The sequence below is a fragment of the Oncorhynchus gorbuscha genome, linkage group LG01 (assembly GCF_021184085.1).
Source record: "Oncorhynchus gorbuscha isolate QuinsamMale2020 ecotype Even-year linkage group LG01, OgorEven_v1.0, whole genome shotgun sequence".
Taxonomy (NCBI): Eukaryota; Metazoa; Chordata; class Actinopteri; order Salmoniformes; family Salmonidae; genus Oncorhynchus; species Oncorhynchus gorbuscha.
The window spans coordinates 69,781,627-69,796,402 of record NC_060173.1 but is presented as its reverse complement, the minus strand read 5'-3'; the positions used below and the strand labels follow the sequence as shown (position 1 = coordinate 69,796,402).

The 14,776-nt window shown below is 43.8% G+C and overlaps 1 protein-coding gene across 2 annotated transcripts in view; it reads left to right on the top strand.

The window, feature by feature from the left end:
• The window catches only part of dachd (dachshund d), a 281,750-nt gene that overhangs the window by 183,911 nt on the left and 83,063 nt on the right, over nt 1–14,776 (top strand). The window contains exons 4-6 of one of the 2 annotated variants that reach the window (XM_046359169.1): nt 9,931–10,103; nt 10,521–10,656; nt 11,114–11,254. In XM_046359169.1, coding sequence (XP_046215125.1) covers nt 9,931–10,103; nt 10,521–10,656; nt 11,114–11,254 — 450 coding nt within the window. Of the gene's footprint in view, nt 1–9,930; nt 10,104–10,520; nt 10,723–11,113; nt 11,255–14,776 lie in introns of both variants that reach the window. The other variant, XM_046359160.1, reaches the window with a different exon arrangement.

Genomic DNA, 14,776 nt, shown 5'->3' with positions numbered 1-14,776 from the left:
GAGCTAATGCAAGCCCCACAACATTACTTCATGTAAAGTTACCATCTAGTTTATTATCATCTTGCTGTGATTAACGTGACAGAGTGGATTTATCATGTTTATGTTGCATAATAAATGGATGTATCAGAATAATGATGATGTCAGGGTAGTGTTGGAATATGGACAATAATCACGACTATCATTTCAAACTTCACACTATTTCAAACTTCACACTGTGAACAAACAGGCATTTCTATTCAATTCAAACTTCACACTGTGAACAAACAGGCATTTCTATTCAATTCAAACTTCACACTGTGAACAAACAGGCATTTCTATTCAATTCAAACTTCACACTATGAACAAACAGGCATTTCTATTCAATTCAACCTTCACACTGTGAACAAACAGGCATTTCTATTCAATTCAACCTTCCCACTATGAACAAACAGGCATTTCTTTTCAATTCAACCTTCACACTATGAACAAACAGGCATTTCTATTCAATTCAACCTCCACACTGTGAACAAACAGGCATTTCTATTCAATTCAACCTTCCCACTATGAACAAACAGGCATTTCTATTCAATTGTGTGTTTCAATTCCTTTAACAAATATGTCGAGAGAAAACAGGCTTTTACTGTTAAGACACATTTCTAAAAACATATAGACAAATGGATTTAAGTTTAAGCTAATTTTAACATTACTGTTTACACATCACTCCGATTCAGATAAAAATTAATTCAGACAGAGAACTTCACAATTACTGGATGTTTTTCACATTATGAACAAACAGGCATTTCTATTCAATCCAACCGTCACACTGTGAACAAACAGGGATTTCTATTCAATTCAACCTTCACACTGTGAACAAACAGGCATTTCTATTCAATTCAACCTTCACACTGTGAACAAACAGGGATTTCTATTCAATTCAACCTTCACACTGTGAACAAACAGGCATTTCTATTCAATTCAACCTTCACACTGTGAACAAACAGGCATTTCTATTCAATTCAACCTTCACACTGTGAACAAACAGGCATTTCTATTCAATCCAACCTTCACACTGTGAACAAACAGGCATTTCTATTCAATCCAACCGTCACACTGTGAACAAACAGGCATTTCTATTCAATTCAAACTTCACACTGTGAACAAACAGGCATTTCTATTCAATTCAACCTTCCCACTATGAACAAACAGGCATTTCTATTCAATTGTGTGTTTCAATTCCTTTAACAAATATGTCGAGAGAAAACAGGCTTTTACTGTTAAGACACATTTCTAAAAACATATAGACAAATGGATTTAAGTTTAAGCTAATTTTAACATTACTGTTTACACATCACTCCGATTCAGATATCAATTAATTTAATACAAATATGAATACAAATAATACACACTTCACCTAATTGTTTTTGCGATATTCACATCATCCAATGCATTGAAATCGTTAGCATTATGACAGATTGTCCACGTTTTCTCTGAAGGACCAATGGTTATGGATGGAGAGAACAGGCTGGAGCGAGTGAAGCTAATTTTATAATTTAAATAGATGATCTGGAGACCAGATCGAACCAATCCCCATTTGGCACCCTATTCCCTATGAAACCGATGGGCACTGGTCAAAAGTAGTTCACTACATAGGGAATAGGGTGCCATTTGTAACGAAGGTAGTATGGCGGCGGAGAGGGGCGTGATTGATAGCGTTCATCAATATCTTCCATTTGGGAAGCATGAGTCAAACGGCTCGCCAATTGACTGTAGGCAATCTTTTTAAAACAGGGAGAGTCCTTTTGCTAAGTATCACACAGACTTCATCTCTCTATCTGCTTGGGTTGTCACTGTCATCGAGAGGAGAGCTCTGTTGATTGGCCGGGGATATATTCCACCCTCAGTAGTAACAGCTACAGTAATGGGTTGTGTGTGGGTGTGCCTATGTTTGTGTCTGTGTGCGTGCCCGCGTGTGTTGGTGTGTGAGTGTCTGTATTTGTATGTGTGCATGCACGCATGTGTTGGTGTGTGAGTGTCTGTATTCGTATGTGTGCATGCACTCATGTGTTGGTGTGTGAGTGTCTGTATTTGTATGTGTGCATGCACGCATGTGTTGGTGTGTGAGTGTCTGTATTTGTATGTGTGCATGCACTCATGTGTTGGTGTGTGAGTGTCTGTATTTGTATGTGTGCATGCACGCATGTGTTCCTGTGTGAGTGTCTGTATTTGTCTGTGTGCATGCACTCATGTGTTGGTGTGTGAGTGTCTGTATTTGTATGTGTGCATGCACGCATGTGTTGGTGTGTGAGTGTCTCTATTTGTCTGTGTGCATGCACTCATGTGTTGGTGTGTGAGTGTCTGTATTTGTCTGTGTGCATGCACGCATGTGTTGGTGTGTGAGTGTCTGTATTTGTATGTGTGCATGCACGCATGTGTTGGTGTGTGAGTGTCTGTATTTGTCTGTGTGCATGCACTCGTGTGTTGGTGTGTGAGTGTCTGTATTTGTTTGTGTGCATGCACACATGTGTTGGTGTGTGAGTGTCTGTATTTGTATGTGTGCATACAACAGAAAGTGAAAATCAACCTTTCTTACTGGACAAGTTCAGGTAGTCGGTTTCAGTCGGTTTTCAATCATTGGGTGCCCAATGAACATGACCCTGGTCTATAGAATCTCTATCCCTCAAGGTTTCAGTCGGTTTTCAATCGTTGGGTGCCCAATGAACATGACCCTGGTCTATAGAATCTCTATCCCTCAAGTTGTTTACTGCATTACATGGATGCTGCCATTGGTACTTTAGGGTCAACATTTAGTGTGGCTTGTTATTTTCAAACACATGTTTCAATTGGAAAATTAGAATTTGTGGAAGTATCTTGTGAGAAAGAGTGAGACCTTATGAAATACATATCATCATGTTTTTGTTCCTGACAAATGGAATGATCATCAAATCACAGATAGATACTGCATATATATTCCATGACAGAAGGATCTAAGCAGAATTATAGTTTTACTTACAGCTGCTTCTACACCTGCATTGTTTTCTCTTGGGGGTTTTATACTGGGTTTTGTAGGAGGACTTTGTGACATCCACTGATGTATGAAGGACTTTTAAAATACATTTGATTTGTAAGTAGTCTGATGTGGATTGAATCAATCAATCACATGTGAATGATTTGATTTGATTATCCCAGATGGAGGGAGTTGACACTTTATTTCGAACACACTTCTGAAAGCGATATATCTGTGGAAAAGCGCTCTCTGCAGTTGATTGGATCCCAGTCTCAGTCATCTGGAGTAGGCGGCTGGCCGAAGCGTTTTTATACACTTACAGGAGAAACAACATGGTCTGTCTCCTGGGTAATTCCTACCACATGCTAAACTGGATGTGTGTGTGCGTACGTGTGCATACCGGTCAAGGGGGAGGCAAGTCATTATGCTACCTCATCAAACCAAACATCTTTTCCCATCATTACGTTCTCTAACATTAAATTACATGACATTACATGACGTAAGTGTTGCCACGTGAAACATTTGAAAGTGTGTGTGTGTATCTCTTTAATCACGACATGGTAAACAAACCCACAGTTCTGTTTGTTGATGTGAATTAGCTGCTAATGTAGCCATTTGCTATGGACTTGGTGTGTGTGCCTGTGAGTGTGTGCGTGCTGTACTGTACTGTACTGTTTGGAGACATTTACACATAATTGTCTCAGTGTGTGTCTGCACATGTACGTTTACATGTTTACACCTCTTTGTTTGTGCAAGGAGCTTCCCACCGTCATGTGTGTAACCGAGTGTATATGTGAGAGGACAGGAAGGTCGTACACACATGAGAGGCCCTGCCCCGCTACAAAGTTTCTCCCTGCAGGCGGCCACTGAGTCCGAGGGGCTAAAGGAGCTCCTTAAACACACAAAAACAAAAACATCTGGATCAGATGGTTTAGGCCCTTTCTCCTTTAAAGTTGCTGCCCCTATCATCGCCAAGCCAATCTCTGACCTTTTTAACCTGTCTGGGGAGGTTCCCATTGCTTGGAAGGAAGCCACGGTGCATAATTTAATAAACTAAACGAAAGGCCTTTTTCTATTCTGTCCTGTTTATCAAAAGTGTGGGAAAAACATGTCAATAATCAACTGACTGGCTTTCTTAATGTCTATATTATTATCTCTGGTTTGCAATCTGGTTTCCACTCAGGTTATGGATGTGTCACAGCAACCTTAAAGGTCCTCAATGATGTCACCTTTGCCCTTGATTCTAAGCAATGTTGTTCTGCTATTTTTATTGACTTGGCCAAAGTTTTTGATACGGTTGACCATTCTGTTCTTGTGGGCCGTCTAAGGAGTATTGGTGTCTCTGAGGTGCTACCATGTTGTGCTGCCGCCATTTGTGTTGCTACCATGTTGTTGTTATGTTGTGTTGCTACTGTATTGTTGTCATGTGTTGCTGCCTTACTATACTGGTGTCTTAGGTCTCTCTTTATGAAGCGTTGTGGTGTCTCTCTTGTCATGATGTGTATTATGTCCTATATATTTATATTTATTGTTCATTTTTTATCCCAGCACTGTCCCTGCAGGAGTCCTTTTGGTAGGACGGCATTGTAAATAAGAATTTATTCTTAACTGACATGCCTAGTTAAATAAAGGTTACATTTTTTTCATAAAGGTATAGCACACACAATCTTTAACAAAGCCTAGATGGTGTATTTACTTTCAACATTAAGTGTGTAAACACAAAAGGCTTAAAGGTACCCCTCAATGACACACGGGCTGTGGGTAGCTGTCTGTCTGTGTGTCTGTGTGTCTGTCTGTCTGTCTGTGTCTGTCTGTCTGTCTGTCTGTCTGTCTGTCTGTCTGTCTGTCTGTCTGTCTGTCTGTCTGTCTGTCTGTCTGTCTGTCTGTCTGTCTGTCTGTCTGTCTGTCTGTCTGTCTGTCTGTCTGTCTGTCTGTTTTATTAGATTAATTAGTAGAATAGCCTAGATTGTTTTGGAGTATGTGAATACTGTATATTTATACACAGGAAGTAATTCTAGCAGTGTGAGTGTCTAGCAGAATTCGACAGATCAGAAGAGAAACACGTGTCTGTACCATGAATGCAAAAAGAGACTTAACAACACAGTACAAATCAACCCTGTGTCTTTCCCAATCCAAATCAAAGGGACTGACCACATACGAATGAGCTTAAGTTTGACAACAGCATTTACCAATCCATTGTTCCGAAGCCCTGAGCCCCTTGCTAAAACTAAGACAGATAGGCTTGAAACAAGCCATTTAATTAGCTAGCGTACGGATCCCTCAGCTTTGGCTGCGGCATGCAACCAATTACGCATTCCACAGACGTCCACACGTTCCTACTTCACCAATGAGATAGAGAGAGAGAGGCCAGGAGAGATCCTCTCTAGCCCTTGCTGTCTCCTACAATACATCTCATCCCCTTTTCCAGTTAAAAGAGGTAAATAGCAGAGTTAGACAGCTTCATTGGCCCTAGTGTCTGAGGAGGCCGCTCGGCCCCAGATAGCGCTGATTGTCGCTTAAATAGTGGAGCTTTTACCCGAGGCCCGGGCGCCGACCTCTGATCAATTACAGCTGACATTATTGTTTGTCGGGAGCCTTTTTCCTGGACAGAGGGAGTTAGAGAAAGACTCTGCGCTGTGGCTGGAAATGTAATCTCTCCCTTTCCTTTCGCCTTCGCTCCACAAACAATAAATCATTCAGTTGAAGAGATAATAAAGTGACAAGTCGGAGCTGCTTTAAATTTTGTCAAGGGAAATCTAGCCACTCTGTAGCTAAAAGGAGACAGCACTGCTGGTTGGTACCTCGACAGAGGTCTGTGGGCTTTTTGGAAGGCTAGGTATACAGTCCCATATTTTTGGATGAATATGTTGTTAATACCCAGAGGATGCCCTATTGTTGGAAAAGGTGGTTACAATAGCTGTCTCCATCAGGACTCCTGTTAACACACACACACACACAAATGAACGTATGCACATGCACAAACACACACCCACACATACACTCGTGCACACATTTAGGCACAGTTACACGCACACCGCTAGAACACCAGCAGGATTAACGATAGAGGAGATTGCTTCGTTCGCTGCAGGTTAATGGCTCAGTCATTTTTTATCATTGAAAAAGGTTGCAATTATTGTCCTCTTTTTAATCATTTTAAACCCTTCATCAACTGATTTTGTGTTAATACTTGAACCCGCGTTGGGTTTTCCAGACCTGCTCCATGTGTTTCTGTCTGACATAACACCTTGTTCGTGGTGATCTCTCCAAAGCGTATTTGAATTCATTCCATTTATCCTCTATGATTTGGATCGTTGCTTATTCATGCGTGCTCTTCCGAAGTGCTGTATTACCCAACCTAATAGCTCGAGCTGTTTATCTGAGTATTAAGTGATTTGGAGTTTTAATGATGGTTGCTAAGTAGGAGTTCACCTTTGGAAATCCCTCGGGCTTAAGCCTACTCCAGGTAAATTACTCCAAATGCTGTTGTTTTTGCCCTTCAATAGGAAAGCCACACGTGGGAATTCAACTCGCATCAGTTGAACTACTGTATTGGGGAATTACAGTTCTGACAATGAAAACCTCACTTACTTAAATGTTGATCAAGTTACATCCTTTTTCACTTTGTCCAAAAAAACATGTATTGACTTGATTTGTTCATGTGGTAATGTTGGAGAATTATTACATTACAGTTAATCACTAGAAATAAGAGTTGTTGTAGGCGGTATGAAAAGCAACAACAAGAAAATCCACAAAAGTCTACACACACACACACACACACACACACACACACACACACACACACACACACACACACACACACACACACACACACACACACACACACACACACACACACACACACACACACACACACACACACACACACACACACACACACACACACACACACACACACACACAATAGTTGGCCAAGCTAATTCTGACCCATTCCCTTTAAATCCACCATGTAAGTACCTGGGAAAAATACCTGAATCACTTCCAAAACAAAGAGAGAAACAAGATGTCTGAAAAAACATCCACTCGAATAAACAAACCCTCAGCTATTTCCCAACAACACCTGACATCTATGACATTGAATCCAACCAATCCAAACTGCGCCCAGCGCCTTTCAGTCCCCAATGAAAGGACTGTATGAACTCATTTTGGCCTACAACTGAATGGGCCTTTATCGAGGAATCACCGCTGGATGGTGGAATGTGACAGGGGGGGCCAACACATAAAGTTAAGACCTCTAGGGTCGTCTACTGTGTGCCCAGCCGTCTGCCTTTCAGAACAAGACATACCATAGGATCACAGCTGACTAGCACAAGAGATCACTCAAGGATGTGTGTGTTTTAAGTGTATAGTTTTTTACGTTTTTATTTGTCGTATGTACGGGACACAATTGGTATACACCGTCCAAAGGAATGCTGACTTGCAGGTTCCTTCTCAGCCGGTGCATTTGAATGACAAAAGCAAAGTCATATCAGTCTCGGGCTCTCTCTCTCCCCTTCTGCGTGAGTTGGTTTCCTTAAGATGTAGTCAGACGCAGTGTGTGTTTTCATGTCTGCATGTTCTTGCACATGCCTGCGTTGCATGTGTGTGTGTGTGCGCACTTGCCCACGCGTATCCCTCAAAGGCAGGATAGCACTCCCCTTTCTGGCCCTTGAGTACCTTTGAAAGGTAGAGACACACATAGTTGTCCCACGTACGCCTGCCGCGTAGGCCCACTGTGGTGCTGTTTTAATTGAGCCCAGGAGGTAATTGTTTCAGAGTTGCAACTCCAACGAGAACGGTGGCGGGACCTTTAGGTGCACCCTCGCCTTATGCCTTTAATCTCCCTTGCTTCTCCATGCTTTGGGATGCTCGCCACTCGGGAATATGCCATCTTTCTTATGGAAATCAACATGATTCACGAGGAACAGGACAACGGAGGGAAGGAGTACCTCCTTGCCTTTCATTTCACAGTGTCCTTGTCTTTTGAGGATTTCTTTGCGGTGCTGATCGCCTTGCCCCTCGTTGCCAACTGATGTTTTGTCACAAAAGCAAGAGTTGTTTTGTGGATTCGCTTTCTGTGGTGGTGGTTCGAGTGGTGTTTGTTCTCTTCTTGTTCTTTAGACTTTTTACCTTGAGCCAAGTTGCTGTAGAAAGTCTACAGCGGGGCTTAGTCAGATTCAGTAGCTTCTGTGAGGCATTGAGATTTTTGTTTTTTTTAAGCACTTCAGTGGAAAACATCTGAGTGGCGATGGAAGACGACAAAAATGTTCCCAGTCACTTTTGAGCCCACCAGGTTCAAAGCACTCCAAACAGGAGGTGGGGGGTGCTGAGAGCTGTGGTTTCGGGGACAGACGCCTAGCTCTGACCTTCTGTGTGTGTTCATGTCCTTTGAAAGTTGTTCATTATACTGTATCGTCTAAAGGCACAGTGGAGCGCCAGCCTACGCTGTTCCCAGTGGTTCCTTACATTTCTGTCTGACTAATGTCTTGACTTTGACCAATTAGAGTACTATTGCCGACCCGAAATGGAACAATTTGTTGTTGTCGTTGTAAGATATCTGATCTTGTGATGACGTAATGTAATACAGATTTCAGAACGGAGGCAGAATGAACATTCCCTGTTGTTGTAAGATATCTGATCTTGTGATGAGGTAATGTAATACAGATTTCAGAACGGAGATGAGATATGAACATTCCCTGTTGTTGTAAGATATCTGATCTTGTGATGAGGTAATGTAATACAGATTTCAGAACGGAGGCAGAATGAACATTCCCTGTTGTTGTAAGATATCTGATCTTGTGATGAGGTAATGTAATACAGATTTCAGAACGGAGGTGAGATATGAACATTCCCTGTTGTTGTAAGATATCTGATCTTGTGATGAGGTAATGTAATACAGATTTCAGAACGGAGGCGAGATAGGAACATTCCCTGTTGTTGTAAGAGTTCAAAATCAGACTTGCTTGAACTGTGGTGTAGCTTGTTCAGCGTGGAGCCGTTTTTCACAGTGACGTGTTTCCCAAATGGCACCCTATTCACTACATGGTGCACTACTTTTGACCAGGGGTCCGAGAGTAGCACACGATAAAGGGAATGGGATGCCATTTGGGACACAGACTGAGATAATTCCTTACGTGTAAGTAGCAAGCGTTATTTCCATAACGTGGACCTTTTATTCAACACAGAATCATTCACGTGTTTCTGGTGTAAAAACCTTTGGTTTTGTATTTTGTATTTTATTAAGGATCCCCAAGGCAGCAGCTACTCTTCCTGGGATCCTGCATCATTAAGACGGTTATATACCGTTTAAAACATTACATGACATTACATTTCATAACACTCTACCCAATACATTTAGCGTGGCTTTGAATGATTGTGTATTACATAGTTATCATCATTGCCATTTTCATTACAGATATTGTAATGGTATCTATTATTAACATGTGTTAAACATGTACGTCTCTTATGTTAATATGAAATGATACCCCGTGAAGTGCTTGAGATAAGGTTTTACAAATATTCTGGAAGGAAGGACCAGGTTTAATACATTATGCTGATATTAATACAGTAAATTAGTGTGATGTTGTTTGATGATAATTATTTGATGTAGTTATTTTTGCATCCAATGGCATGAGAAGGCATGTCAGTATCAGTATCAGGTTATGCCAGCATGGCCACCCAGCTCAGTAAATCTTAATTCAATTCAAACGGTTTAAAGTTACTTCGTTACTTTTTCTTATGGTCAAATGAAAATATTAACAGTCTAAAAATAGCAGGTATGCTTCTCTCAGAGATATAGTAAATGATACCACATAACCATTACCAAGACAGGTTTTTCTTATTAGTTACCTCTGTCAAATGACCCATATTTACCAATCAGCATCCTCCAATCGAAATGAACCAACCAATCAGGGTTTCCATTAACCTATCACCTTTCTCCCCTGTTGTAGGTTTGGAACTGCCCTTCATGATGATGCCCCACCCCCTGATCCCCGTTAGCTTGCCCCCTGCTTCTGTTTCCATGGCAATGAGCCAGATGAACCACCTCAGCACCATCGCCAACATGGCCGCCGCCGCACAGCAGCAGAGCCTGCCCTGCAGAATGGTCACCTCAGTCATCAAAGTAAGCTGTAATAATAATACAACTAAACTATAAAGTAAGACATTATATGACAGTGTTTCCCCAATCCTGATCCTTGGGAACCATAACTGTGTTAGTGCTAGGGCAAAAATATATATGTGCACCCCTATGGGTCCCCAGGACCAGGATTGGAAAACACTGTTATATTCCAACATGGAAGATGTGGCACAGCAACAGAGCCTGCCCTGCAGAATGGTCACCTTAGTCATCAAGGTAAAGTGGCAGAATACACACAAACTGTGTATAACAAACACACAGCTCTAGGCATTTAAAGTAACTTATTATGAACTTTTGACTGCGGTGAAGGAGAGGGAAGCACTATGGAAATGGCCCAGTTGATTACACAGCATCTACTTTCATGGACCTCATTTGTCACTGATGTCCCTCTGTCGCTGACAGGAGCGTGTCCCAGACAGTCCCTCCCCCGCCCCTTCCTTAGAGGACGGCAGGAGGCCCGGCAGCCACCCATCGTCCCACCGCAGCAGCAGTGTCTCCAGCTCACCGGCCCGCACAGAGAGCTCCTCAGACAGGATACGTACGTCCCCCTATTCCCTCCCCATGCAACGAGTCAGACTGGCTAACTGCGTGTTCAGTTCCGCAAGTAAACAAACCCACTCTGCTAACCCACTCTTGTTGTTGTTGTACTGAACCGATAGATTTTAGAGTTGGAGTTTTGTAGAACTCTTCGTTCCTGGGTGTGTAGGTTTTTGTTCCAGCCCAGTGGTTACACACCTAAATCAACTACTCAAGTTCTAGATGATTCATTTGGTCAGTTCTATCAGGTATATTAATGCTGGGCTGGAATAAAACCCTGCACACTATGGGTCCCTAGGACCAGGATTGAAGTACAGTTATTTTGAGTTGTCCACATGTTCAAAATTCAAAATGTGTTCGCTAGCTGTTCATTTCCCAAGACAGGGCATAGACTTGTGAACTCGAACAGACAAAGACATCTTCTAGCTCACCTGTACGACTCTCTCTCTCCTCTCCAGCCATACATCAGAATGGTCTTTCTATGAACCAAATGAACCAAGCTCTGCTGGGCCTCTCCCCCAGCATTCTGCCTGGGCCTAAAGAAGGAGACCTGGCCCACGACATGAGCCACGAAGCAAAGAGGATGCACATTCACAAAGGTAAGAAGTGTCCTATTGCAAAACGTTAAAGAGCAACTGAACTTCCTGATTTGGCCTTGTTTTGACACTTTGTAATTAAGAAATGCTTAGCGGCCATGACGGAAGCCAAACGAGAGTTGTCTTGGGGGTGTGGTTTGATGTGGATGTTTCTTGGCTGTGTCTTTCCCATTCAGTCACAACAAACAAGGGCAGTTCAATTAAAACGAGGGAGGTAAGCTAAGTTAGCTTTTCTATCGAGAAATGTTGAAGTCGAGGACTTCTCCCTTCCTGACTGACTCACCATTTTACGATTGTTTGCTAATACAGTTCTATGTGGAGGCCAAAGCCTGCACTGACCATGTGTTTAGCCAAGCTGACAGCAGCTAGCTAGCATAACTTGGGATAGCTGCAGCTGGCTAGTCTATCTAGCTGATATTTCTCTGTCAAATCAGTTATGGCAAGGTAGCAAGAGCCCGTGTCTGGAATGTGCTTCATAAGAAACTCGTTCTACAACACATTTCTATGAAAGTAGTTGCAACTGACTTTCAAAGTTTCAGCACATCATGTAAAGACAGGTTGAATGCCCAGTCTTCTGGCTAGTTTTGTCTCGTCTCTCTTTATGTTCTCTGTTCGATCTTTCCCGGGTGAAAACCTACTAATATCCCTGCAGGTGTAGCCGAACCATTTGATGTTGGAAATATCATATCGATGTGCTTATGAAAACAGTATGCCCACACGTTCAAGTGTTATTGTCACGTGCACAAGTACAGTGAAATGCCTTTCTGCAAGCTCTTTCCCAACAATGGGTTCGTCAATATCAGTAGTACACATATTATACTATGAAACAAAGTAAAATGAAGTAGAAGAAAAATACACGAGAAATATAAATAAGAAGAACAAGCTATAAACAGGGCCTGTTCCAGGGTCAGTGCCAATTCCATTTGCAGGGATAGTGGAGTGGTAGGGGGAGATATGTAAAGGGACAAGCTGAATAGGCATCAGGATAAATGATAAACAGAGTAGTAGCAGTGTATATGATGATTGTATGTATATGAGTGTGTGTGTGTAGAGTCAGTATGAATGTGTGTGTTACCTGTGTGTGAGCAAATGAATGTGTGTGTGTGTGTGTGTGTGTGTGTGTGTGTGTGTGTGTGTGTGTGTGTGTGTGTGTGTGTGTGTGTGTGTGTGTGTGTGTGTGTGTGTGTGTGTGTGTGTGTGTGTGTGTGTGTGTGTGTGTGTGTGTGTGTCAGTGAGAGTGTGTGTCAGTGAGAGTGTGTGTGTGTGTGTGTGTGTGTGTGTGTGTGTGTGTGTGTGTGTGTGTGTGTGTGTGTGTGTGTCAGTGAGAGTGTGTGTCAGTGAGAGTGTGTGTGAGTGCCAAAATAAAAAGGTCACTGCAGATAGTCAATGCAGTGTAGCCATTTTGTTAGCTATTTAGTAGTCATATGGCTTTGGGAAGCTGTTCAAGAACCTGTTGGTGTCATACTTGTTGCTCCAGTAGAGAACAGTCTATGGCTTGGGGAAGCTGTTCAGGAACCTGTTGGTGTCAGACTTGTTGCTCCAGTAGAGAACAGTCTATGGCTTGGGGAAGCTGTTCAGGAACCTGTTGGTGTCAGACTTCTTGCTCCAGTAGAGAACAGTCAATGGCTTGGGGAAGCTGTTCAGGAACCTGTTGATGTGAGACTTGTTGCTCCAGTAGAGAACAGTCTATGGCTTGGTGAAGCTGTTCAGGAACCTGTTGGTGTCAGACTTGTTGCTCCAGTAGAGAACAGTCTATGGCTTGGGGAAGCTGTTCAGGAACCTGTTGGTGTCAGACTTGTTGCTCCAGTAAAGAACAGTCTATGACTTGGGGAAGCTGTTCAGGAACCTGTTGGTGTCAGACTTCTTGCTCCAGTAGAGAACAGTCTATGACTTGGGGAAGCTGTTCAGGAACCTGTTGGTGTCAGACTTCTTGCTCCAGTAGAGAACAGTCTATGACTTGGGGAAGCTGTTCAGGAACCTGTTGGTGTCAGACTTCTTGCTCAAAGACTTGTTGGACAAAGAGGATCTACTTTCACATTTAAATGTTCTTACTCTCCCTACAGTCTGTTCCTCAAGTCTGTTTTGACCTAAAATAACAGAGAATAATAAGACAAGGGAGAGCGACAAATAGGATCTACTTTCACATTTAAGTGTTCTTACTCGTTTCATTGCAGAGAAGTCCCTCTCAAAATGAACGGAGGACACTGGTAACAAAAAGATGTACAACATTAAGAAGAGCCCACAGAGTGGTAGTTCAACAGGAAAAAGGGTTGAGCAACACTGGCTTAAAATGTTTTCTTCAAAATATTGTTACACATGCCGTACTTTGAATGCTCCAACTAGCACATGTTGCTTGTAAGAGCTCTTGCAGCACAGCAGCCTCTGGCACTTGCAAGAACTAGTTGAGAGGAGGGTCAGGTTTTCCACCTGGCCTCTCCTCCTCCTCCGCCTCCTCCTCCCTCTCTGAACTGAGCCCAGAACTGCTCCCTGGTCTTCTCCACCTGGCCTCTCCCTCTCCTCCTCTCCCTCTTTTCCTCCTCCTCCTGCTCCTCCTCCTCCTCCTCCTCCTCCCTCTCTGAACCGAGCCCAGAACTGCTCCCTGCTCCCTGGTCTTCTCCACCTGGCCTCTCCCTCTCCTCCTCTCCCTCTTTTCCTCCTCCTCCTCCTCCTCCTCCTCCTCCTCCTCCTCCTCCTCCTCCTCCTCCTCCTCCTCCTCCTCCTCCTCCTCCTCCTCCCTCTCTGAACCGAGCCCAGAACTGCTCCCTGGTCTTGGTCTTCTCCATCTGGCCTCTCCTCCTCCTCTCCCTCTTCTCCTCCTCATCCTCCTCCTCTCCCTCTCCTCTTCCTCCATTTCCTCCTCCTCCTCCTCCTTCCTCTCTGAACCGAGCCCAGAACTGCTCCCTGGTCTTGGTCCTTTCCACTTGGCCTCTCCTCCTCCTCCATCTCCTCCTCCTCCTCCATCTCCTCCTCCTCCTCCTCATTCTCTAAACCAAGACCAGAACTGCTCCCTGGTCTTGGTCTTCTCCACCTGGCCTCTCCTCCTCCTCTCCCTCTCCTCCTCCTCTCCCTCCTCCTCCTCCTCTCCCTCCTCCTCCTCCTCCTCTACCTCCTCCACCTCCATCTCCTCCTCCTCTACCTCCCTCTCTAAACCGAGCCCAGAACTGCTCCCTGGTCTTGATCTTCTCCACCTGGCCTCTCCCTCTCCTCCTCCATCTCCTCCTACTCCTCCTCCTCCTCCGCCCTCTCTCTAAGCTGAGCCCAGAACTGCTCCCTGGTCTTGGTCTTCTCTACCTGGCCTCTCCCTCTCCTCCTCCTCCATCTCCTCCTCCTCTTCCTCCTCCTCCTCCCTCTCTAAACCGAGCCCAGAACTGCTCCCTGGTCTTGGTCTTCTCCTCCTCCCTCTCCCTCTCCTCCTCCTCCTCCTCCTCCCTCTCTAAACCGAGCCCAGAACTGCTCCCTGGTCTTGGTCTTCTCTACCTGGCCTCTCCCTCTCCTCCTCCTCCATCTCCTCCTCCTCCTCTTCCT